General features: G+C 43.2%; 1 protein-coding gene across 6 annotated transcripts in view; it reads left to right on the top strand.

Moving 5' to 3' along the window:
• Positions 1 to 25,972, top strand: part of LOC124188372 (zinc finger protein rotund-like) — a 117,760-nt gene that overhangs the window by 84,663 nt on the left and 7,125 nt on the right. For 2 of the 6 annotated variants that reach the window (XM_046580943.1, XM_046580942.1), the window contains 4 exons: positions 14,978 to 15,200; positions 23,075 to 23,259; positions 23,478 to 23,522; positions 24,948 to 25,095. In XM_046580943.1, coding sequence (XP_046436899.1) covers positions 14,978 to 15,200; positions 23,075 to 23,259; positions 23,478 to 23,522; positions 24,948 to 25,095 — 601 coding nt within the window. Of the gene's footprint in view, positions 1 to 3,638; positions 7,898 to 9,254; positions 9,321 to 14,977; positions 15,201 to 23,074; positions 23,260 to 23,477; positions 23,523 to 24,947; positions 25,096 to 25,972 lie in introns of those variants that run through there. The other 4 variants (XM_046580945.1, XM_046580947.1, XM_046580946.1 and 1 more) reach the window with 4 other exon arrangements.

Raw genomic sequence — 25,972 nt, 5'->3', positions numbered from 1 at the left:
CGTCATCGGAACCACTTTTTGATGAATGGTAGTGGGGATGGATGCTTATATTGTCCGAGGACGGACAATCAGCCCAAGAGTTCGTCTATAGGTAAGGCCGATCGAGGCCTAGACGAATTTTTCCCAGGCTCGGCTTTTCTTTCTCATGGCGGGCGGATCGACGACTGGTTGTGCCGGTATTTTCATTAATGGAAACCGGTTATCGCGTCGTTTTGGTGGCTCTGCTTGTCGCATTGAGACGTGATGACAAAGGTACGAGACGGACTGTGTCCGTCCTCTTGAAGGACCGTTCGGCCGTTATGCGAAAAGCCGTTGGACTTCTTTCTTTTCCCAAATCTTCCAGTTGATATGCAAATGCAAATGAAAAGGATTTTCTTTTTCCAGAATTTTTCTAGACGATTCAAATAAATAAAAGATGTCGGATTATAAAGGTGTATTTTTTTTCGAAATGATCAGTTTGGGATTTTTATAGGTGGCCTGTACATAGAATTTCCTGTAACCGATCATTTCTTTCAAGTAGGATGCGCTATACTGGGCGTGTCTGAAGCCCCGCAGCTGGACCGTGACGTTGTTTCTATCTAGTCAATGAGAATCAAATCAAATACGATCATCATTTTTCTTTCCATTTGAGTTTTTGTTTCTATCTCTCTCGGTCGGTCGTGGTTTGACACCCGATCGCCGCGAGCCAAGATTCTCTTGATGTTGATTCTCGTTATTATTACTGTGATTATTATTGTTTCTTTTCATCTTTTACGATCATTTTGGTTGGTATTTTTTGTTTTGAGGTTGTTTTCTTTTCTTTTTTTTTCCCAGAAATTATTTCCAGCCGATTTTCTTATTCTCATCTTTTATTCTCTCTCTCTCTCTCTGCCGTCTTCTTTTTATATATATATTATATTTGACTTGGCTACCCTAACCTCTTGCTAGCGGGATGGCGACTTTTATATCGGTCATTATGTTATCATTACGCCGCCGTTCCGACCGCAGCAGCAGCTCGGATCAAAACATCTCCATGTGAAGAGAATTCCCCTTTTTTTTGTCTTCTCTTCAAACTCATTTTAATTCTCGTTTCCATTTTTAACCCCACCAGAATTGTAATGAATTCAACTTTAATTGAAATTTTTCCCCAAAAGGCGAATGATGGCGAATGAAAATCGCGTTGTTGTTGTATTCAATCCAGCAAAGTTTAAAAGAATCAGACGAAACTTGCTGCCATCATTACGTAGCCAAAGGGCAAAAAAAGAGCTCTTACATTACCCACCGTTGTGGAAAAGTAAATGGTGGCTCATTTTCTACCTGCCTGGACAAAAAAAAAATAAATAAAAAGTTTTTTTGCCAGGGAATTATTGAAGATTTGGTGAAAAACGTTTGAAAATAGTTAAAATACAGGGGGGAGAAAAGAAAAGAGAACCCACCTTTTATTTCCCTCTTTTGCCATCATCTCACATAACATCTGCACAATCTGTATATTTATACCGATGATGTTGTGGTTATTCAATCTTAATATCTATCATTTTTTTAATTCCCCTCTAGGGCATCGTCTCTCTCTCTCTCTTTTTGACCTCTGTTATTATCTTTTTTTGTCTATTTACTCACACACTCCCCCCGCTCCGTAGCTTTAGTTGAATGTTGAGGTTGAAAGAAAATTTAAGGTTTTTTTCAAGTGAAATTTCTCGCAAATGAAACACTAAAAGTCTATTGGATTTGTTGATCAGAATAATGTTCGCGCCACTGGGGGGTATATTATTATTATTTTTTCCAAGTTTTTATTAGCTAGAGAGAGAAAAAACAAAAAAGATTCTTTGGTGGCCGTAAGGGACTCGTCTCGTTTCATTCATTCATTCAGGTATAGATACATAAATACATGGAGAGGCCAGCCCGTTTCGGACACTGGCCCATCCATCATCGAAATGGGTGGGCCCATCATTCCACGTGCCGATCTGTCACGTCCCGCACGCGGCCCCCACTCTCCTTCCTATGCAGGAAGACGAAAGAAAAACAAAAAATGTGTTTGTTTTCATTTCCTTCACCTGGAATCAAATTCTTATCGCAACAACATCGACCCCAATTCCCTTGTCGATGGCAAGAAACAATTTCGAGTCTAGAAATCTTTACGACGCGCGTTTAGCTCTTTCGTAATATCTCATTTTGTTAATTTTTCTATTCAACAAGTGATCAGCTCGTCGTAAATCAAAAAGGCACTTTTTTTTCTCATATTTAGGAGGAGGTTTCGTCTCTCGCCCTTTGTTCCTTTATTTTTCTTTCTATTGCGCGTGGGATGCTGCGAGCCGTTAGTTGCGTGAAACACTCACGAAAGAAAAAAAAGAATACCGAGTAGAGTTATTTTTATCTCTTTCGTGTTATTTTTTCTTTTCTTTTCAAAAATTTTTTATTTTTATTTTTTTATTCGTCCATTGTTTTTTTTTCTTCTCTCCTTTTTTTATTTGATTCTTCCACTTCTTTTCGTTCCGTTCATCTCTTTTTGTTCGGCTATTCCACCACTACTGTAACCCCCCTTTAACCGCCCGTTCGGTAGCCTTGGGAGAAGATTCTTTTCTTTGATAGCTCGAAGGTATCGGCAATGGTAAGGGGCTGAAAAATATTTATTTTATTAAAAAAATAAAAATTGAAGAGAAAGAAGCCAAAAGAGTCGTGAGCCCCTTGGGTCGGGTCCCGATGGGATGCGGCCGCGACCTGAGCATTTGGTGACCGCCAGAGGGTGTCGGTGCGGCGGCATTTTATCTTGTGCCGCCGCCCACTATATCTTATCACGGGTTTTTTTATTTAATTTTTTTTATTTCTGATTTTCAAACATTCCTTTTCGAATTCACCGATCAAAAATCAACTGTTGGTCACCGATCGGGTGTCGGCAGAATCGCGTGTTAATTGGCGCCAAATTCAAAAAACTATATTTTTCAAATAAAAACAAAAAAGGAATAAAGTGAAAATGAGTAGTGGAATCCAAAAGAGAAAAAGGGGAGGAAGAATAAGAAGAAGAAGAAAGAAGAAAGGAGGTGGTGGTGGTGGGCAGAGGGAGCTGGTGGTGGTGGTGGCGCATGCGCCCCGTAGACGGACGGCAAGAGCGCGCGGACCAGCAGTCGGTCATCTGGTACTGGCCGCACCTTGTGCTGGTGTTGTGCTGCTGCGCTCTGTGTTATTCTCTTGTTCGTCTCTCCTCCTTTTGTTGTTTGCCAACCGTCGACGGACCCACCAACTTGTTGCTGCCCTCCCCTACCCGAAACAACAACACACACACGTACACACATTGCCCGTGTCGCCTGTGCGGGAATTTCGGCAGTGCACGTCGGTGCGTCGCGTCGCCACGTTGGTTTTTATTTTTTGCCCCCACTAGTTTTCGATTGTTGTTGGCGACAAGTGGTTGTTGTTGTTGTTTTGGGTGGGGGGTTGTTGTGCGATGCAGTTGCCACGTGAAGCGACGACCACTCAGGCGGACGAGCTGATGCTCCAGTTGCAATCGTCGCCGTCTCAGCTTCTCATCCGAGCGTCGGCCGCTGCCAGCGACCAGCCGACGGCCGCGCCGGCCATGCACCAAATTAGCCCCAAAATCGAATCGACAGATTCCAGCTTCAACAACAACAACAACAACGGCCATTCCGACGTGAGTAGCTCAAACATATTTTTGGATCCATTCTTTTTTGAGACACTAGTTGAAGATTCGATCTGGCCTGGCCCAAAAAGAAATGTGTACAGTAGCGCAACAGTTGGGGTCCGTTTCGTCCGTCGAACTCACCTCACGCTGAGATGCCGCGCGTGCGCCGTCCTGGGCTTTTTTTCTTTCCCGTCTCCTCCACTCAGTTGTTGTACATCCGTAAATTGTTATTACCTCACACCCGCGCATTTTTTACGAGCCAAAAAAAGGAAAAAAAATACTCCCGAAAAAAAAAGAAAATCTTAACTTTTATATCTTTCTTTTTGATCTGGCGAACAAAACTGTTGGAAATCTTTCCACAATTTCACCTTGTGTGACTTGACTAAAAAAAAAACCAAAAAAATTACAACAGAAATCTTTTTTTCTTTTTTTGGTGGTGGCTCGGAGCGTCGTCATGGCCTCCTACCAAGAAGAAAAATAAAAAAGAACTTGGTGGATTTTTTTTTTTCTGTGTGTTGTTGAGTGCCGCCCCATCTTCATTATTCAACGGACAACAAACGCCGTGGTGGTGGTGGTGGTTGTCTTCGGCTTTTGTTTGTACGAGAAGAAATAACTCTTTTTTCTTCTTCTTCTTTGGGTGGAAAAAAAAATTTTGGGAGAAAATCGGGGGACTTTTCTTCTTCTTCTTCTTCGTGATGTCGTTTTGTATAAATTTTTTTTTTTACAGCCGAAAATTGTGTTGTTCTTGCGGTGGTGGCCATTTTCTTTTCTTTTTTCTTTTACGACACGACCAAACGGCCGGCGACCACCATAAAAGACACCACCACTTCACGAGGAAACACAACAAACATCTTTTTCGTTTTTTCTCTCCTCTCCGGTTGACACACGTTGAGAAAGATCCTCTCCCAATCTTTGTCACCTCTCGGCGTGAGTAATTTTCTTATTTTTCGTGCGTGTGTAAGACCAAACAAAAAAACAACAACAAATCTTTTCCTTTTTTTTCCGATCACAAAAGTTCGCAGCTCGTGGGAAAAATAGTGAAAAGTCATCGGTTTCTTTTTTTCTGGGTTCCCAAATTTTGATTGGTAAAAAAAAGGGCGGTCGAGATCGTGTTACAAAGCCGTTTTTATTTATTTTCTAGAAATACAAAAAAATCAGTTTATCTATTTTCATTTTTCGAAAGAAATCAAGAAGAAAAGAAAAGAGGTTGAAGAAGAAGAAGATTCCGATCGGAATAGAGTTGTTGTCGAGACAAGGCAAATAATACTACAAGACGTAACTCACTCTCGATTCGAATGCCAGCCAAAAAAAGAAGTAGCGATAACATCTTTTGGCGGCGTCGCAATTCCACAACAACAACACGCGCTCAACACGCTCTTTGTTATCGCTTTTTTCTTTTACCCTTTTGATAATTTCCACTTGTCGGATTTTTTTTTTTTCAGCTTGGACGACATTTTTATCTCGTCCAAACTGTGGCGGCAAATTTTAAAAGTCGTGAAATTGAGCAACTAGTTGATTAATGAGAATTTACTTGTACTCGATTAAAGGACGAATGTAACTTGTTAATTTACAGTGCCTTAGAGTTAGTAGGGTGTCCCTTTTTTTGTTTTGTGTTTTAAAAAAATAATAGTTTTATGGGGTCTCGTAACATAAAACTAAGCAGATGATGATGACATTCAGTTCCGGTCGCGACGGACTTTCACTTATTCCTTGTTTCTTTCTTATTTGTTTCTTCTCGGAGGCCTGTTTGGTTTTATATTAGGCCGACCGGTGGTGAGTTGTAGTATACCTGGTGGTGTGTATGTGTATAGGGTGGGGTGGTGGTGGGGGGGGAGAGAACACGTTACCCCTTTTTTTTGTTGTTCGTGAGCAATGGCTTCCTTATGGGAGGAAGGAAGGGGAACGAGTGAGTTAGGCGGAGCCTATATGCAGGAGAAAGGAAAAAAAAAATAGAATTTGAATGGAGTGGCCTATTCTTTTCTTCTTCTAAAGGGGAAATAGAAAAGAGGAAAGGATAGGACCAACCAGAAAAGAAAAAAAAAAATTTTTTTTTCCAAACGGGAAGGATGGGTATCTATCATCGTGTGTGAGCGAGTGTGTCGCTCAGAGCGGGCCAGTATATGGCCGCCTGGGCCGCCGACACGACGTGTGCTGATTAGCAAAAAAATAAAAAGCAAAAAAGTTGATCGGAAAATTGAAAAAGTTTAGTGCGTTTGAAATTTCGCGCGTAATATTTTTTAGACGGTGCGTTTTACAGTGCGGGATGGACGCTTCGAGTGCGCGCGCCGTCCGGTGATTGTCTCATTTCGCTATAAAGTGAAATCAAAATTATTGCCATGATTTCCAGTTTTTGTTATCTGACTCGGCGTCGGGACGCCAAATTTGTGAATATTTGAACGACCGACGAATTCAAACTCATTTTTTTGCCGCCATTTCAATAAAAAAAACAATCGAATCCGGTTCTGCAGGGAAAACCATTTGAATTTGAAAAAGAAAAAAAAAGATTCGGGGCACGCGCAGAGCGAAGAAGAGGCCAACACTTGCCCGACGCAGCTTTTTCCGCGCAGCCTCAAAAGAGTTTCGTCCGCCTCTCTCCCCCCCTCCTCCTCCCCCACAAGCAGTATATAGAGAGAGGCCGTTTATGTGTGATCCCACCCACCTTACCACCCTCTCGGTGTACTCTGTACCAGTTTTATCTGTACCTACTCGTAGTTGAACGACGCCTCGACGTCGCCGCCGTCGTCGTCGTCGTGTCCGTACAGCACTCCCCCACTCCCTGCTGCTGTGCTAACCCAGGGCCAGCTTTTTAGTAAATAACCTGGACGCCGGTCGTCGGAGGCCCACACACTTGCCAAAACCTCCGGCTCGAACTGAAGTCTCTTTGGCACCTTAGGGGGGTACGACACACACGAGAGAGAAATAACCGAATTTTCTCCCAAACGGCCTAAGAGATTTCTCCCTTAGCAAAGTGTCAAACACACTAAAGTCCAGTTCAGTCCAGGCCACTGCCGTACTAACGCTAAAACCAAAAAAATTGTCACTGGACAATTTGTTTTGATTTTGCCAGCGGTTGGGTTTTAGGCCTAACAAAAGTTTTGATCCATTTTCCCATGTCCAGTTGAGAGACCAAAAGTGACTCACAAAGTCCAGGCGACTTGGAAGAAGAAGAAAAAAGTGACGTAACATTTTTCGTAAATTTGCCGACGGGCAAATCGGTCCGCCGTGTCCGCACAACAACGTCGAAGAAAATTTCTGGTCCCCGAGTGTTTAGTCCTGAGATTCGATCGGTTGAAAACATTTTTTTGAAATTGCCGTCGGTCGGCGTCGTTTGATTGGCGTCGTGTTTGTGCGAGTTGATTTTTGGCGGTTGGGTTTGTTGCGCTGGCCAGTAGTAGCATTCTGGAGGTGTTGGCATCTAACCTGCAGCCCCTGAGCCACGCCACGGACGGCCTAGACGATTTCCAGCTGGCTGTCGGCTTGCTGGCCTATCAGTTGGCTTGTGCCGGCCCGGCCGAGGCCGGTCCCGGACCACCATCCACAGCGCAGACGGCCGCTGCAGCCGCCGTCACAGTCACTAGCGGCTCGGCGTCGGGCAATCAGCCCCCGGCCGTCCAATCGCTCCCGCTCGGCGCTCTGTCGGCCGGACCTCATCAGCACCACTCGTCTCTCCATCATCACCACAGCCACCACGGTCACGGTCACGGCCATCACCTTTCTCTGTCGCATCCGCTGAGTCTCTCGGTCGGCCACCACGGCAGCGTCGTGAGCAGCGGCAGCAGTAGCAGTTCTAGCAGCAGTAGCAGTTCCAGCAGTTCCAGTAGCAGTTCCAGCTCGAGCAGCAGCATGGCAGAAGTCAGCGTTAGGCCAGCTCCTCCTCCGCCAGCGGGACCGCCATCGGTCACGCCGACCCAGCAGCTGCAACAACCTCAACAACAACAACAACAGCAATTGCAACAGCAATTGCAGCAGACGGTCAGCAACGCCATCGCCACGGCACACAAAATGAACATTGGCAGCGGCGGTTTGAGCGGTCTGGCCGGCCACTTGGCCGGCCTGGGCAGCATCAACAACGGCACGGGCGACATCATCGACATTTGGCCTTCGTCTTCGCCCAGCTCCCTCCAGCAACAACAGCAACAGCAGCAGCAACAACAACAACAACCCAATTCGGCCGCCGCAACGGCGGCGGCTCTCAATTTGCTCTCGACGTCGACAGCCTCGACGCGGACGACGTCCTCCGTCACTCACGATCCATCCATGATGGAGAAACTCGTCCAAGATCTCCAGGTTAGGCCCACCGTCGAATCTATTTGACGGAAGCACACTCAAATCGAAATTTCTAAGTCAATTTAAATATTTGCTGGTTAAGCTCTCGAATTGTAATTCGATTTTCTTGTAGGCCAGTGTAATTTAAGCTTTTTTCTTAAAACAAAAATTCGATCGCAATCGTATCAGATTTTTGTCGTTTAGGCCTACAACAGCTGCGTAGCGAACTAGATCTATATAGACTTCAATTATTAACAGTTTAGGCATTTTGGTTTTTTCTGGGGAAAACGAGACGAGAGTTTGTAATGGCGCAATATTTGAATGAACATTTTCAGGTCGTTCAACTTTTATTTGGTTTTTGTTTTTCTTTGCGTGTCTCGTTTGATGTCGGCCATTCTCGGGGTTTTTCATCACATTGTAGGATCTCATTTATCTCGGGTTGCCGCCCCCCATGAGTTAACCGTTACCTGCGCGATATAGGCCTAGTTATCAAACGGCGACCCGATTACGTCAAAATCAGACGGCAGGACCCTCCTTCCTTCTGAGAAAGTTGGAGCAAATATCATCAACTCCGCCACACACAAGCCGAAATTACGTCAAAGTTGTTGACGGCCGTGTGTCTCATTCTTGTCATGGGGGGTTGTTTCTTTTTCTGTTTTTTATTTTACCTGTCAACCAAATGGCAAGAAGATGAGCTAAAAAGAAGTCCCTGATTATATACAAGGGCAGTACTCAAGTAAATAAGGGAGACCCCCCTCTCTTTTTTGGGGGGTTGTTGTGTGGGCCCAGCAGCAAAGTGGCCACCACCCGTGACATCACGTCGTCGTTGGTGGTTGTTTTTTTTTTTCGTCTTAGAAAAAAGAAAAAAAAAACGATTGAATCCATTTCGGGGTTTGTTATGTCGCGTCTAAACGCCCCTATTCTTTTCTATTTTTTTTTTTACTGGGTTGTACAACTGTCTGTTGTTGTACACAGGCCTAGAACTAGTAGCTACTACTGGAAACCCCCCTTTTTTTCTGGTGGGGGGGCATACATTAGAGGACACACAACACGACAGACGACAAACGAAATGCGCATGCGCTCCTCATTTGAATTTCGACAAGGGGAGACGGACGCATTTTTTTTTTTTTGTATTTGTATATTCAAACGGTAACAAACACAGGCCTATGTACTTTTAATTCGTGATCAGTGACGTGAACAACGACCCCCTGGAAGATTAAAAAAAAAAAGAAAATTCGGTTCAATATGTCGCTCAAGATTCGTTTGATTGTGGTACTATATTTCAAATTTAGTTTATTCTTAGTTTAGTCTTAATTAAGAAAATGATTGGGAAAAAAAATATTTTGTACTAACTCGTGACAACGAAAAAATCGTTTAGTCGAAATTACCACCGCGCAGTTTCCCTTTCTTTGACGACCGCTGGAAGATGGAGCAACTCTGGAAGGTAGTAAAAGAAACAACCAACAGCTTGTGTGTGTTTCTCTGTGTGTGTCTGTTGTGTCTTGTGTGTGCGATGCATGACATTGACCGCTTCCGTCGTTTGGTATAATTCTCAGTTATTTTTTCTTACGTTACGTTACGTCGTGTTACAGATTCTTATTTTTTTCGTCATTATCTTTTTCTTTTATAAACCAAAAAGGGGATTTCCCTTTTGGTTTTTTGTTTGGGGTAATTTTGGGCTCCATGTTTGACGATTATCTGTGTGCAAGGATGGCAATGGATTGATGATGATGATTACCTTTTCCCCTCTACTACTACTAAAAAAGAATGAAGAACTTAGTATTTACTTTTTTTTTCTTTTTTATTCTGTCATTCGTCGTTGGCGGGTTAGTTAGAGGGAGAAAAAAAAAGTCGGGAGTGTCTGTCGTCGAGGTCTAACCGCTGTCGGTCCGGACACGCAAACTTTTTGTTATATTATCCAACTTTTTTCTTTTTTCGTTGCTCCTCATTGTCCCTCCTCGTATGTGACTCTGTCATACACACAGAGGGTCTTCTTCTTCGTCGTCTGGGGATGATTTGATTTCAGTAGAAATTTATTTGTCTCATTTTCTGGACATTGACGAGAGAGAGAGAGAGAAATGATCTCACAGATTAGCCAGATGGCGTCCCTCCACCTAATAGAGTCTACTTTCATTTTTTATTTTAAAACTCTTAGATAGACTTTCACTCTTTGGTTACTAACAACATGGACAAAAAAAAAGTGAAAACAAGTCGATTCCCCCCTCATTTTTTCGTTGGAAATTATTTTTTTATTTCACCCTTTTTTATTCGGTCCTACCTTTAATGATGGTCAGATGAAAGGGGTATAAAAATGAGGCCTACCATATAACCCTATATAGACACAACACAGGAGGCAATCGACGTAAAAAAAAACCCTTTCGTTTTTTTTTTTAAATTTTTATTTCGGCGTCCCTTAATGTCCTGCTGTTGTTATTATATAACCGACAAAACATGTGTTTCTACTTTTTTTGGGGTTGGGTTGGGGGTATTGATGTCCGTCCCCTGGTAAGAAAAGACGTTTGACACTGAAGAAGATTTCCCCCCTTTTTTATTCTCATCGGAGACGACATATGTATCGTTTAGTAGTAGCTGTGTTGTACAACAACAACAACAAGATTCCCATTTGCTGTCGCGGGTCGTCGGCACATCTCAAAGGTTCCTTGAGAATTGGGGGGAGGAGTCGGGTGGAAGAATGGGAAGAAAATCAGATCGGGTTGCACGTCAAAGATCTCGTCACTTTATTTATTCGACGCTGGCGGATTCTTTAAGATTAAAAAAAAAAAGAATTGAAAAAAAAAAATCATTTTCCTAATTATTTTTGGCGGCATTTTTGAAAAAATAAAAAAAATTAATTCGAACCGAAAAGAATGACGCATCATAACTTTGGCCGACATTTTATTCATCCGCTGGATCATGACGTCCTAGTGTATTATTACTTGCGCTGAATTGCGACATTGGGTGGTTTTTGTTCCAGCCCGGAAAGAAAAAAAAAAAGGATGGGATGAAAGTTTCGAACAATGGCCGCCGCCCATAGATGCCAGAAGAAAAATGAAGAGAGGGGGGTTGATGAAAAAGAAAGAGAGAAGAATATCTCTCTCCCTCGGCTGGCTGGAAGGAAAGGAAGAAGAAGGAGGAAGAAGAAGATGTGAACGAATTTCACACGGGCAGGGGGGGACCGAAGATGAATCTTTTGTACCGTTCATTTGATATGCAAATCTAGGGCTACCATGTACAGTGGAAGGCGACACACACACATGGCGATACACAAGAGGACCCCCCTCGCCTAACCCTTTCGTATTATAACCCTGTGGGGGGGGGGGGGACTCGATGAAAGGGAGAACAGAAGGTGGTTGTTGCAAGAGGGCCGTATATACCTTAACTACCTTATACATACTCTTCCTTTTTTTTAAAAATTTTCATCTTCTTTTTTTATTTACATGCTGTGCACACACACACACCCTGTCGTCTTATTTTACATATGCATACTCAACATTTGAAATATGTTGTGTGTGTGATATAACCCATCCGGCCGGGCATTATTATATAACTATGGTTTTTTTTTATCCGTTTTGTTTCATTCTCTTAGTACCTTCGTAGTAGTAGAGGAAAAACTCTTCTTTTTTTTCTTCTTGGGTTCCATTTGGAGAAAGGATAGAGGGGGGCTATAAGGCTTTAAAAGGGGTTTTTTTTTTCAGAGTCTTCTCATATTCGTTGTCGTTGACGACCGAAGCTGTTTATTATGCATAATCGAGCGCAGGAGCGCTGGAGACAGTTGTAAAAGAAAAACTAAAACTAACATGTAGAACAATTTCACAACAGGCCTAGCCCTTTCGGTTACTTGACGTAACTTGGCTAGGGGGGTTTGCCTCCCACGGAGGGAGAAGACACGTAACACAATAGACCCATCTCTTTTTTTGCGTAATAGTTCAAAAAAACCGGAAATGATTTGAATCAAAAGGAAATCTGGGAAACGTTTTACGTCCTTAATTTTTGTCTGTCGAGCGATCCGCCCACAGAGTCGAAAGGATTTAAATCCTTCCCGAGTGATGTCTCGTCAGAGACTTTTGATTCCTTTGCTCTCGTTGGCTATTTTATTTCCCGATTTTATCGATCAAGTAGAATCTCCGGGTCTCTTTAAGTTTTTAAATAAAAAAAATAAAAAAGAAACTTGCAGCGCTGTCATTGGATGGCATGTGTACGAAAGTTCAAATATTAGAACAAGCGGGTAGGGGATGATCTCTTAGCTCACAGCTTATAACCATCAGGAGTAGTTCACTCTCTTGCCCACTGTAAAAAAAAATAGAAAAATAGAAGAAGAATCGGAACAAAAGCGGAGGGCCAAAATGGCGGCCGACAAAATGAAGTAGGGAAAAAAATAAATGGAGCCAAAAAATAGGAAAAATAAAAAAATGGCTGGTGTGCACAATCTCATTAAAAAAAAAGCCTATTCTTTTCTTTTGCCCGCAGGGCAGAGTTGTGATATTATCGCAGCCGCATCTTCTTCTCTTCAATAATAATAAAAAGAAAAAATTTTTCTTTTCAGCCGCTCTCAACTTTTTTTATTATTTTCATTTCTTCTATTTTGCACGCGCGCGCTACACTCGTCTGCACTGTCTTTTTTAATCTCTGCGAGAGAGAAGAGAGGAGCTCGCGTTCATCGATTTCTTATTTTTGTTTTGTTTGCGTGCGGGCCTCGTCTGTTGTTTTTGCGGCTGAAATTGAACCGCTCAAGAGCATGAGCTTCTTTTTTTTTCAGAGAGGGGTAAATTATTTTTTTTCAATTCCGCCGTCTTCTTTTCACCGCATCTCTTGATGGGAGTGTGGACTATTACGTCAGGGGGAAGAAAAGAAAGAAAGAGAAAAAAACAAACACTGAGAAGAAGAAGAAGCAAATGGGTGGAAAAACATGTTTTTGTGTTTCACTCCCCGTTCACTAGTCTACTTATTATTTACCCACTACCACCACCGCCGCCAACTGACATTGGTGATTAATCAGCGCTGTCTTGTTGCCCTGGCCGACTCTGCCAGTCGGAACAGCCGACGAAAACAAAAGCGCAAACATACAAAAAAGTCGGTTCGACTAATTCTTTTTTTTTAGAAGTAACAAGATCGATGCCACTTTGATATTCTGATAAATCCCCCCCACCAATTTTTGTCCTCCCCTTTTTCCCAATCCGGTTTGTTTCTCTCGATGCGATTGACCGCACCCCTAACGGAATCATATCCATTATTGACCGCCAACTGATTTTTCTCGTGGAAACTGAAATCAATCGCGTGGCATTGGTCAAATGTGACTGGACTGTGCAGCACTGGGAAACGGTGGGACAGGTCCAACCCAAGGAATTTTTAAAATCTTTTTTCCCGGTCGGAAAAATTGGGAAATTGACGGACAGGAGCCCAAAGAAAATAGTAGACTATAGCCGGAATGGGGATCGGAATAAAAAGTAGGAGGGGTTTACGTGTGTGTGTGTAGTAGACACGAGAGGGAGGAGGGTGGGATGGATGGGATGCTATGGTTGCCTAGCATCGTGAATAGATAAGCGAGGCTTTGAACATAACACAACAACCCCCCTCTCCTGTCGTCTCTCTACAATTCTCTACACGACCGAGCGGGCGACGGCCATTGCAAATCAAAAACGCAGGGGCCATCGAGTGCTGGTTGCCGGCCAGTGGGTGGAATATAATAATAAATAAATAAATAAACAACACGGAAAAAACTCCCCCACCACCACCACAGACCGCAAAATTGACGAACTGGCGACCGCGCCGGACAAGGTGATTGCGTCTCTAAAAGTTGCCCAGCCGCTCTGGGATTGGAGTATTTTTTTTATTATTATTTCAAATAGAAAATAGTCCCCCGACTTTATCGATCGATCGATTGTTTTTCTTCTACCCCAATAAAAAAAGGAAAAGACTTTGGTGGGTAGTAGAAATCAATCAATCGGAGAGAGAGAAAATGAATTGAGATTATTCCGTCCATCTTGTTTTTCCCAAGCTTATCGTTTGAATCGAGTCTCTCCCACACACACGCATGTTGTAACTCCTTTTTGTCTTGTCACATTTTCTTGCGATTGAATTTTCGAAAGGTTCTGATACAAAATATATATCTGATCGATAACGTGACGCTGTGAAAAGGAAAAAGCCTGACGTTGACTTAAATAGAAAAGAAGAAAAAAAATTAATTTGAAATTTGAACAGAAAGGAAATGTATCTAAAGAATTCCGCATCGGTAATAACTGCCGAATCATCCGGTCCTTTTTTTTCTTCTTCTTCTTGTAAAGTAAAAGTAAAAAAAAGACGCAACAAACAAACAACAACAAAAAAGTGTGTAGAATAACTCTTACAACATGATACAAGAAAGGCTTTTGTCCATCTTTCTCTCCCCCTTTTCTTTCCAAAAATTATTTCTTACTTCATTTCATCTGAAAAGACAAGAAGAAAAGTTTCTTCCCCCCATTTTTGGGGGATCATTTCTCACCTGAACGATTTTTCATCAAAAGATTTTTTTCTTCTTCAACCTAATTTTTTTCTTATCAAATTCAAATTTCACTTCGTTCTCCTTTTTTTTAATTTTAATATTTTACCCCCGAATGGATGCGCGTGATGGGCCTTTTGTGAAATACAAACAAGGCTGATAATGATGGAAGGGGGTGAAGCCGACTCGGCAAATTTCCCCAACAAAAGCGATGCCCATCAATTTGTTATTTTTTTATTTTCTGTAAAGAAGAAACCACCTGAACTTTTTAATTTATACACCCCCAAAAATATTAATATTTTGTAATTTTTTTCGATTTTTAAAAAAATCTTTTTCGGCACGAAATTTCAATTTAAAAAAATTAATAATTTGATTTAACTGCATGGCGGAATGTTTTTTGGCTGATGGTTTTGTGTGACGGCTTTTATTATTTGGTCCGTCTGTTTTGATTTCGATATTTGATGTGTTAATGTACAAAGGTGAGTATATCGTCTGCGAGTTCAGCAGCGCCCGTCTGGTTCCGCTTTAATTTTGATTTGCGGTTGATTATCATTTTATTTTTAATTACAAAAATTGAAAAAAACAAACGGGAATCTGATGAAATTGTCGATTATAAACGAACGCAGATTTTCATGGCGAAATCGGCGATGCAGATGCACGCCCGCGACGCCCACCGGAGCGAAACGAAGCCGCACCAGTGCCAGCAGTGTCTCAAGTCGTTTTCGTCCAACCACCAGCTGGTCCAGCACATCCGCGTCCACACGGGCGAAAAACCCTACCGCTGCTCCTACTGCGACCGACGCTTCAAACAGCTCAGCCACGTCCAGCAGCACACCCGCCTCCACACAGGTCAGTCCCGGCTACTCTTTTATTTATTTCAATTTTTGTTTTTAAATTTCCAATCCATCCGGATGGATTGGAAATACGGGCCACGCCCAGTCATCGGGTCGTGAGAATCTTGTCCGAACGTGAGAAATGGCACCTCGACGATCTTAGTTGAAGTTGAGGCTCTCCCTCCTGTATTTCTCCCCCCCATTGAATGGAGCCTCATACTGTTCACTCGTTTTTATTAGATATGAGTTTTGAGTCGAGAAATAAGTATGCAAAGCAGCTGGGCCTCCAAGGGAATGCCGCCGCCGAGTGTAGTGTAGGGCCGTGTAGGGCGGCTATAGAAAATGATTAGCTCTCCTCTATGGATATGCAAATGCAGCCGGGGTCTCTGGTGAAAAATATTTGTTAGATTTTCATAGAGGTGTATTGATAAAGATATATATGTTATATAAGGGGGGACCCCCCTTATACTCTTGCTCGGCCATCATCGGCAAGGAAATGGGGTGGGGGGAAAGGTACACACATCTACAAAAAATCATATGCAGATTTTTTCCGGTCCTTTTGAAAGACGAGGAGCCTCGATTGTATTAGGTCTAGGCATTCTTGCACACAGTGTGTAAGTTTGTGAATACCTTGGACCGTTTGTGCAGCGTCATGTCACGTCCGTCGTGTATGCAAAACAGGAAGAGAGTAGAGAGAGGGGGGGGGGTGCAACCCCTTTTCTCCCACCGGCGCCGCCGACCCCCTTTCGAGTGCCGCGTTTAGTCTGTCGCTATTTCACATGGGAAGGGAGAAGGTCTGATTATTGATGATGTGCTCACACAAGGACGACAGGATGATGAAACGGATGGGACGTTACATCACCGACCGGATTGCATTATATCCCCCCGTGTTAAATGCAATCTTGTAATCATAATAATAATAATAATAATAACGGGCGCGTCTATATCAAAAGAAGCCTGTGAAATCGATCGCGATGGATAATACTACCAAAAAAGCCGTTGACCGTTTTCTATTTTTTCTTCTGCCGAATCAAGGCGTCGTTGGCTTATTTGTTTATTATTATGCAACGAATACCCGTATGCAAATCACTTGGGTTTTATTTTTAGACCACCACACCCGAAGGGAATTTCTTCTACTTTGATTTGTAAATCAAATTGATTTTTTTTTTTAAATTGATATTTTTAAAAAGAGTTACATTTTCTAGAAGAAGAAGATGTAACACACTCATTTCTTTTTTCCGGGGGATGGATGGAAGATTGGTCTTGCCGCTGCCACAAGCGGCACCTTTTTCCTTACTACAGCGCGGGGTGGGGTGTGCGGATGAAAAGGAATTTATTGTTGTTGGATGTGTTGTGTGTGAAAAGGGCGTGGATCGTGCTCTACCGAATCACCAACAAAAGACGGATCCCATCGTTTTTTTTTCTATCTCTCTTCTTTCCCCTATTCTTTCCTTCTTTTCAACAGTTCCTTTGCACTGAATTATAGCACGAGGGTATTTTATTTTTTACTATATCATAGTAAATAAATAAAAAAAAACATCGATCGGATCTGGGTATTGTTGAACAGTTTTTTCTCTCTTTTTTTCATGTAATTTGTTTCTTTTACTTGTAAGAAAAAAAATAGGGGGGAATATCTATAAGATTTAAATAGCCACACCTTCCAGTATTTTTTTGTCATTCCGGCACGTTCTCTTTCTACTTTTTTTTCTATTCTCCCTTCTCAGAAATATAACCCAAAAAAAATAAATAATAAAAAGGAAAAGAAATTGAAATCATTTTTTTGGTTGGGGATAAAATATTGACATGTAAAGAAAGGATTGACGCACGCAACTGTCGTCTAATGAGGACCATTTTTTTGTTACCCCTTTTTCCTTCTATATTTTTTATCCCGTGTGTTTGTTTGTGTTGTCGTTTCCCTCCCTCCTCCTCCCTCCCTGGTCGTGCTGGTTTTCATTTCCCCCAATTAAAGCAATATGCGATGCTGATGATTCAGTTACTTGACTGACGTAATATCTCTCCTCCATCCACCCCTACCTCACGTTGTTTCGATGTGCGCAGCAAACGCTGAAAAATAAGAAAAAAGAAACACAACACGTCGTCGTCGTCGTCTTCTTCTTCTCTTCTCGTTTTTGACTTCGTGTTGTTTACACATTTTCGTCTGCTGCAGAGATGAACCAAATGACTAATGAGGTGGTGGCATTGCGGTCGTCTTACCTTTCCCCCGCGCTGCTGTCTTCATTAGCCCAACCACCCACCCACCTACTACCCCCGTTTCCTCGTGATGATTGGATTAGTTATGAGACTCTTTTCCTTCTTGATTTCTTTTTGTTTTCATTCGGGAGCTAGATCCTTTTTCATTATTTGACTTTGACGGTCTCATTTCGTTTCCTTTATTTTTTTTTAATTCCTAAATTCCGTGGAATTGGATCGAATTGATTCCCGGCTGCTGATTGGCCGAAATTTCATTTCTTCATTTTGGGTGATGATGGCCGAGGCTGGCTGGACTTTTTGACGAGGGGACGTCGGGACGGGAGGGACCGGAAAAAATTCCAATAATAATTTCAACGGCCGTGATTGCGCCGTGGGCTATTTTATGCGGCTCACGCTAGCCCAAAGTCACGCGGGCGTGGTGGGGGCCACCACCGCCCGCCATGTTATTGGCTCTTTCATAATTCACGGTGGGCAATATTAACTGGGCAAACGACATTTTCGGGAGCCCCCGACTGTCAAATCACGTCGTCGTGTGCCGGTTGGGGAGTGAAAAAAATGGACGCGTCCGTCTTAACTCGTGTAGTCATGTCGTAACAATGCACAGCCAGAGGGCGTGACGAAATTTTCCCCCTATTTTCCCGCCATTTGAATTCAATTGATGTAACGGAAAAGATTTCTTCTTTTGAAACGATCAAACTATTTACCGATTGCGCAACCGATGGCCTGAATCAACTGGGAAATCGGCCCAGTTTTTTGTTTTTCCAACTTGAAATTTCAATTTCATTTCTCCCGCTCCCGAAATTGAAAAGAGGAACGTGTCTTGGAAGAAGGAGCCCGTGACGGACGGGATGTCTCTCGGTTGGCCACACCAAAATGAACCTAATGACAGACGACAGGAGTGCGCAGCTCAAAGGAGCCACACAGTCAGGAGCCCGTCCAAAGAAAAAGGGCGACGACTTATTTTTCTTTTCTTTCTTTGGTGTTTTCCGTCAATACCAGAAAACGAGTGGGTCGGAGTAGCAGCAGCAGCTAGCACTAGCTAGGAGGAGTAGAAGAAGGAGAAGAAATGATAATTAAAAATGGGAAAGAGAGAAAGAGAAAGGAGAAGTCAAAGTAGCAGAAGAAGATGGAAAGAACAAAAGCTCCTAGCTGTGTAGTAGTAGTAGACTCTCTTCTATATAGCCAACAGTCGGAATAATATAAAAAGAATCGGGGCGGACTGGGAGGAGGGGGGGGATATAGAAAGGAGAACCCTTTTCCCTTAATAAGAATGAATGTGTTTCACTTCTTCTTATTATTCATTTTCTTTCTCTTTCTCTTTCTCTCGGCTTTTTCCGCGTTTTGTTATTATATATTTAGCTTGCGCGTATAACTTTTACCATCCGGGGCCCGCCGCTGGCGTCGCTCACCCTCTCTCCGCATGAAAATCCAACGGCCTAGCAGAACACACACACGACTGCGTGTTATGACGTGATTTTTAAATTTTCATTTTTTTTTGCTGGGCGACGCCATCGCTTGGAGAGAGAGAGGCTGCACAGCCGTTAGTAGAGAAGCCCTGCATGACTCTTTGAAATTGAATTTTTCTGTATTTTATTGACGCCCCCTACCGACGCTGGGGGAGAAAAAGAACCAAATTTCATTTCTATTTTTAAAAAAAGGAAGAGAGAGAGATGCGGGTCCGGGCTCTCTCATTTGTTCCGGATTGCGCGTGTGTGCTCTGATCGACGCCGACGCCACCCCTCCCAGCCAATCGGCTTTAAATTTTTTTGATTCCCCCTCAGCTTTTTTTTCGCTTCTTTTTTTTCCCTCTTTCCTTCCTCTCAACAAATGAAAAGTCAGAGAAAGCGAAACTGGGAGGAGGGAAATTTAAAACAAAATCAAACAAGAAGAAATGATTCCCTCCCACTTTTTTTTCACCCGGCCAGCGCCAGCCGATGTCTATAATGAAGTCTCAGCCATCGTGCAGCACGGGTGGGGGGATATCTAATAAATATCGGAACAAGTTAAAACTCTTTGTGTGGAGGAGCTGCTGCTGCTGCTTCCTAACGGGAATGACAGCCGTTCATATTTAATGGCAAAAGAGGAGGAGACGCCATCGACTTTTTCGTGTCTGTAGCGTCGTCGTCGTCGTCGTCGTTTAGATGCGTTTCTTCTCTCCGTGAGTCGCCCCATGAATCGTTGAAAAGAGCGTGCAAAGGGCGTGACTGGACACACGAAGAGAGTCTCGTCAACGGGAGAAAAAATAGAAAAAGAAAAAAGTCCTTGTCCTCGCTGGATGGCTGCTGGATAGCGGCAGGTATATAGTCTGCCATCATTTATTGAAAGGCATCTCACAAGTCAACTTATGGCGCATTTATAACGTTTCTCCTCAACTAAAATCACAAGAGTCTTTCTGTCTCTTTCTCTCTTTTCTCTGGCCGGAGAAAACACACGAGAGGAGTCATCCGCAATGCATGAAATTGTGAATAGTTAACCAGGAGCCTTTTCGATTGTTAGAGATATAAATGGCCGACTCTTCTCTCTCGTCTCCTCCTTTGCGACATTGTTATAGAATCGAAAGATAGTCGTTCGACTTTTGTGTGTTCCGCCATTTGTTTCCGTCTTGACACGGAAGAAGAAGTTGCCAGGCTTCCACCCACACATCCATCAACTCAAAGTTAAAACTGTGCTTGTGTGTTTTGTGTTTAGACAAGTCAGAAATAGTCGGGAGCAAGCAAGCAAGCAGAGAGAGAGAGAAATAAAGTGAAAGAGAGGATTATCAACATTTCTCCGCTCGGATACGTAGTAGTTAGGATCCGCCGGCTGAATCAATCAACAAACCCGCCCCGCCCCCTCTTCCGCCGGAGAGAAAACTCCACTTGGTCTTTTACAGCTCATTCTTAAAAGCGGCCGAGAGGAGATGAGAGAGAGCGGAAAGAATCAGCTGTGTGCGCTCCTTGCGTCAAGGAGCAAAGAATATGTTTAATTCCTACATGCTGGGGGATCAACTCTTCTTCCGTCTAGACAACAACAACAACCGGCCAACCCAAAAAGAGAGAGGAGAAATAAAAAAGAGATCCTCCATTCCATGAATGCTGGCGAAAAAGGAAAGAGCTTGGAGAGAAGAGAGAAACAAACAAAGTTTTTGAGAGAGAGCCTCTCCTTGAGCTCCTGGGAGAAAATCCTCGGTGACAGGAGCCCCGCTCTTTTCAAATGACTCGTTAAGCCTCTTCTTCTTCTTCAGCGTGAAGCGCCCAGTTGCTGGCAAGATAATTTCGCTGAATCTTTTTTTTTTCTTTCAATTCCGACTTGTGTGTCCTGGGCTGAGCTGCCCAGGGAGAGAAGCAAAACTGGAAAAACTAAAAAATTAAATTTTCAATAACGCCCAGGGGGATTTGCTGGATAGTATATACTCGGAAATGAGGATGCGTGTTCCAGTTCTTTTTTCGTTTCATTTGTCTGCTGTGTCTGTGTGTTCTCGTTTTGATAACGGACGCGCATCCATCCACTATTCATCCGCTGGAGGATGTCACGTGATTCCTCCTCTTTTGTGTTACTCTTTTATACATCGTAGCCTATATGGGCCCAAGAGGAGTCGGTCCAGCTGGCCGGCAATCCCCTCTAGCCGTCCAGCCGTCTCTATACTTTTCTCTCTCTCTTCATTTGATATTTTTCTTTTTTTGTTTAGCGTGCCCGATGACTGTTGTTGAATTGGTAATCTCCTCTACTGCAGTTTCTATGGTCATCGGGCGGCTTTAGACGGTTGCAATGGGGTGGTAGTTGGGATGAGGGGCCGGACGGAAAAACCAGTTTTCATTGACGACAAATCGAGATAAAGAAAAAGGGGAGAGAACTCGATCGTCGTCGTCGTCGTCATCGCCGTATGCAAATCCCCCCGTATAGTTTTAGACGTGTAGCTCGGCCCAACTGTGAAACATTGTCGCCATTCTTTCCAATTCAAATCAATTCCCCTCGCCCCGGATTTTTATAGTATGTTCCATCATTCTCTCTTCTTCTCTTTCCAATCTAAAAGAATGGGGAGCACCACCGGATTGTGTCTTTTTTGAACCCTTGTACGTTTCGATGGATCCCGTTGTGTGTGTTCTGTGTGTGCCAGACGGCCGGCCGGAATAGAAATTCTCCGATTGCTCCGATGACCGTGTGAATAGTTTGGTGGTGGATCGGCTCCTAAAATTGAAATTTTAAAAAAGGGGGGAATAAGGTCTCATCGATGGACGATATGCAGATGAGCCCGTTGCTTATTTCTGTCTACGAAAAGAAAAATTGTGCCGCGTCATTCGAATTCCCTGCGCTACAATCGTCCCCCATTTCCATCCAGGCCGCCATTTTGTTAATAGAAAAGAAAAAAAGACAGGCCAGCACGAATTTCTTTGAGCGATTGCCATCAGAGGCGCGATGCCAATTACGAATCAATTCTTTATCCCTTTTTTTGGCTTGAAAAATAAAAGGTGCAACTTTTCACCCCACCCCAGCTCGAGCCTTTGCCATCTCACACGCGTTTAAAACGAGAGCGAAACAAAAAAAAGGGGACAAAAACCACAAAGTCATGGCGCTTGATTGGTTCTCCGTGTCATTTAATTGAACTACATGAGTGAGATAAAAAGATTTTTCTCACCAAAAAAGAAAAGCGCTCTAGATTTGAAATTCATGATGCGCATATTACGCCGCAGGGCGAATGAGAAAAGATATATTCGGGAGAAAGAACAAAAAAAAAGATTAAGGACTGCGAGGGGGGTTTCTTTTTATTCCGCGGAGCTAATAAATAAAAAAGAGTCGGAGGAACGAAGGTTGAGAAAAAGAATCAAAAGGCACGCACGAACCGCGTCCTGATGGGATTTGACGAAAGCGAAAAAGAAAAAGACAAAAATGAAAACGAAATAATATAAAATAGCGCGCGCAGAGAGGGGAGAGAGAAAAGTCTCAAACTCTCAATAGTACCTCCCTGCCTGAAAAATATGCATATCACACACACACACACACAAGGAGGAGCACAGCCCCTTGGTAGATACAAAAATAAAAAAAAGACTCCCGTTTTTCTCTTTCTCCCCTTTGCCATTGTGTTGTCGAGAAATAAAACTTGGGAGCCCCATCTCGACTCTGTGCGTGTGTGTGTACATCGTCGCGGGGCTTTTTGTAATTAACGCACTGCCGAGGGAGAGAAAGAGACAGACAGACCCAAGTGGCTCTCATTAGTATGCGCTGGACGTCGCCGTCATATGTGTGACAGACTTTCAGGGTAGGAGGGGAGAAAAATGTTTTAGATAATATCGGGTCTCCCCGATTATTTTTGATTTGTTTCAAATTTTGAGACAGAAATAGACAAAAGAAATTTTGTTTCGTTTTTTCCAAGAAAAGTTGAATCCAAAAAGAAAAGACGACGAGTTTTCTTCTTCACCCAAGTTTGGCCAGGGGAAGAGAGTTGAAAACTCACACTTTTCTCGAAACATTTGTTTCCGATTTCTTTTCTTTTCTTTTTTTGGTTCCATCCGGGCGGCGGATCAAAACCGGGTGCCGAAGTTCCCATCATCTGCATTTGATGATGGCGGACTCTGCTAGATGAAATCAAAAAGAAGAAGCTGCCAAGCCGGGCGTCTCAAAATAAATGATGTGCTTCATTCATGAATCTTTCATCATTTTTTTTTTCTTTTTCTTTTGTCGATTTTTTGGTTTTATTTTTAGGTGAACGACCGTATCGTTGTCATGTGCCGGAATGCGGACGAGCCTTTATCCAGCTGTCGAATTTGCAGCAGCACCTCCGCAATCACGACGCCCAGCTGGAACGGGCCAAGAACCGGCCGTTTCAGTGCGCCATCTGCGGCAAAGGATTCGCCACCGAGTCCTCACTCCGCACCCACACGGCCAAGGTAAAACAACAAATTAACCCCCAACAAAATTAAATATTTAAAAAATATGATATCATTTTGCACAACCATTTGTTTAAATGTGGCGCGCATCTTGTGATTTGTCCAGCTTCGTGTTTGTCTATCCATTAATTTAATTTAATTTTTTAAACCATTTTATGTCTTGTCCTTATGTGTGTCCTGTTCCTCCTCCAACCCCCCAACCCCCTGCGCCATGACAGTCGAAAAAAAATCCTTGCGGTTCCAATAATTCTCCGCTGGACCAAGTAAGATCCCGGTCGACGTTCGAGTCGCAATTGGTTGTTTTTTTTTCACACCCAATTAGAAAAATTTGGTAGAAAAATTTAAAAAAAAAAAGTAGTTTTGAATTAGTAGTAGTAGAGTATTGCGGCTGTTTATCCGACGCTCGCCCTTCTTTTGTTTTTCCACGAGTTTCGACTTTAGTGTGTCTGTGTGTGTGTGTAGTGAGTTTTTTAGACATTGTAGTAGTCGTCCGTCTACTAGAGAGAAACGGAAAAGTAGTCGACGTCGACGACGTCGTCGGCAACATTGATTTTTTTCGTCTTTTCCTTCTTTTGAGCTTGGCTCTCTGTGTGTGTGTGTGTGTAAGCCCCTTTTATTTCGTTATGATAATATTCTTTTCCGTCGCGGCGCCAAGTCTGTATAGGGTAGAGAATCAGAGAAATGAAATGCACAGAAAATCATCAGTCAACTAACTGCTGGGTGGAGGGGAGAGTGAAAAAGTTTATTTTCTTTTTCTCTTTCGGGGGGTGGTGATGGTGGGTGGGATGGGAGGGAAAAAAATGGGAGGAGTTTTTATCATGCATCAAACACATCTAGATGTAACACACGGGCGGCTGAAGGAGAGAGGGGGGGGGCCAATGGCGCCCAGGATATGGGGAGAGAGCGGAAGCGGAACGCTCCACCCTCCTCCCCACCACCGCCAGCAATGGCGGACTTAATTTTTATGATGAGAGAGAAAGAGACTTCCTTTTTTTTATTTCCCTTTTTCATTCCCCCCCTCTCTCTTGGCCCAACATTTTTTTCCTATTCGACCCCGACGTCATCAGCCCTGCCTGCTGTTATTGTTCCCTCCCATTTTTTCTCTTCTCTTCCCCCCCCCACTTCTTTTTTCCACTCTCTGCCTGGGCTGGGCTGCTGGCCCCCGCATCCGGACGTGGGCACAAGGAAGGGGGAAATGCAATAAATCAATTTTTTTTATTTTTTTAAACTCCCTCGCCACCCATTTGGAGGGAAGAGAAAAAAAAATTGGTAATTCCAGCCAACAAAAAATGAGGGTTGGGGACCGACGCCGAGCGACGCCGCTCGCTCATAGGCCTAAAATCCAAACCTTCTTTTTTTCTCTTTCTCTCCCCCTATTGTGTGGGGGTGTGTACAATTTTTTGTTTCCATTCCCATAGGCCTACCTACTGTTGTTGGCTCGTCTTTTATTTTTTAAATTTCTAGTTTGATTATACTATGTAGAGCCCATCGTTTTTTGATTGACGACGGAGGGAAAATTCAAAACGAATTCAAACTTTTCTCTTCTTATACGGAATGTCTTTTTCGAACTCTATTAGAGTCTAATATTCATACTAGTTGGTATATATTCATTCATTCATTCATTCATTTCGTTTTTGTTTTATTGTATTCGTTTCGTTCATTATTCGCCACCGTTTGATGTTGGACAGCACGCGGCCCTGATTGGCGGACCCAACACGACCTGCTGTTCCTTGTGTCACAAGCTCTTCCTCGGCAACGAGGCCCTCATGGAACACATGAAGCACGTCCACAAAGACGTCGTCGCCGCCGCTTCGGCCGGAACGTCCTCCATGACCGGTAAGTCAAGTTTTCTAAAACATTTTCTTATTTAAAAACAAAACCAAAATCTTTTTCCTATTTTTAAAAATTTGAAAAAATTTCGTTGGAGAAAAAGTATATCGCCGGCTGCACTTATTCAGCCTACGCACGTAGCGACTACATTATATACGAAGCGTGTCACATGTAGAGTCAGTCTCCCTTCACCCCAGCACCACTGAAATGTCGTTGCCGAACGTCAGCGATTAATTGAGCAAGAAAGAAGAAGAAGAAGAAATCTGATTGATTCTATTTTGTGGGGAGATGGCGACGGGCGATAGAGTGTACACACACATATGGATGGATGGGGAGGGAGAGCCCAAATAGGATGGCGGTAGTCGCTAAATACACCCCGAAAAAGCAATCGGGACCGAATAAGGGGGAATCTGCATAATCGAATTGCACGTCTTCTCTTTTGCTTCTGTCCGCATTCGCCGCCGCTTCTTCCCCCACCACCACCACCACGTCTCATTTCATTTTCCAGCGACTAAAGAAAGAAAGAAGAATTTTAAAAAGATGTTTAGTGCGCTAAAAAAGGCCATTCGGCGGTTGCAATTGTTACGTTAAGCAACTCTTCACGAAACACGGGGTAAAGGGCTCGAGAATTTTGACGTAATGGGACGACAGAGTCGCCACTGGAATGGCAATAGTTACACGAGTCCGCGACCATTGCGCACGGCAAAACATCAACCCCGTGTGTAAATGAGCAGCTCAATTTTTTTGATTCCGTTCGGTCGTCGTTAATAGGCGACTTCCGTGACGTGAAAAAATGTCGAAACATTTATACGTCACAAACAAAACAGAAAACACACACAACAGGGTCTTGCGTCTTTTGCTGGAAACTCACGAGAAATCGCTG

Source organism: Daphnia pulex, chromosome 2 (genome assembly GCF_021134715.1).
Source record: "Daphnia pulex isolate KAP4 chromosome 2, ASM2113471v1".
Taxonomy (NCBI): Eukaryota; Metazoa; Arthropoda; class Branchiopoda; order Diplostraca; family Daphniidae; genus Daphnia; species Daphnia pulex.
Note: the sequence above shows the minus strand (reverse complement) of the source record. Positions and strands in the feature narration are given on the sequence as shown.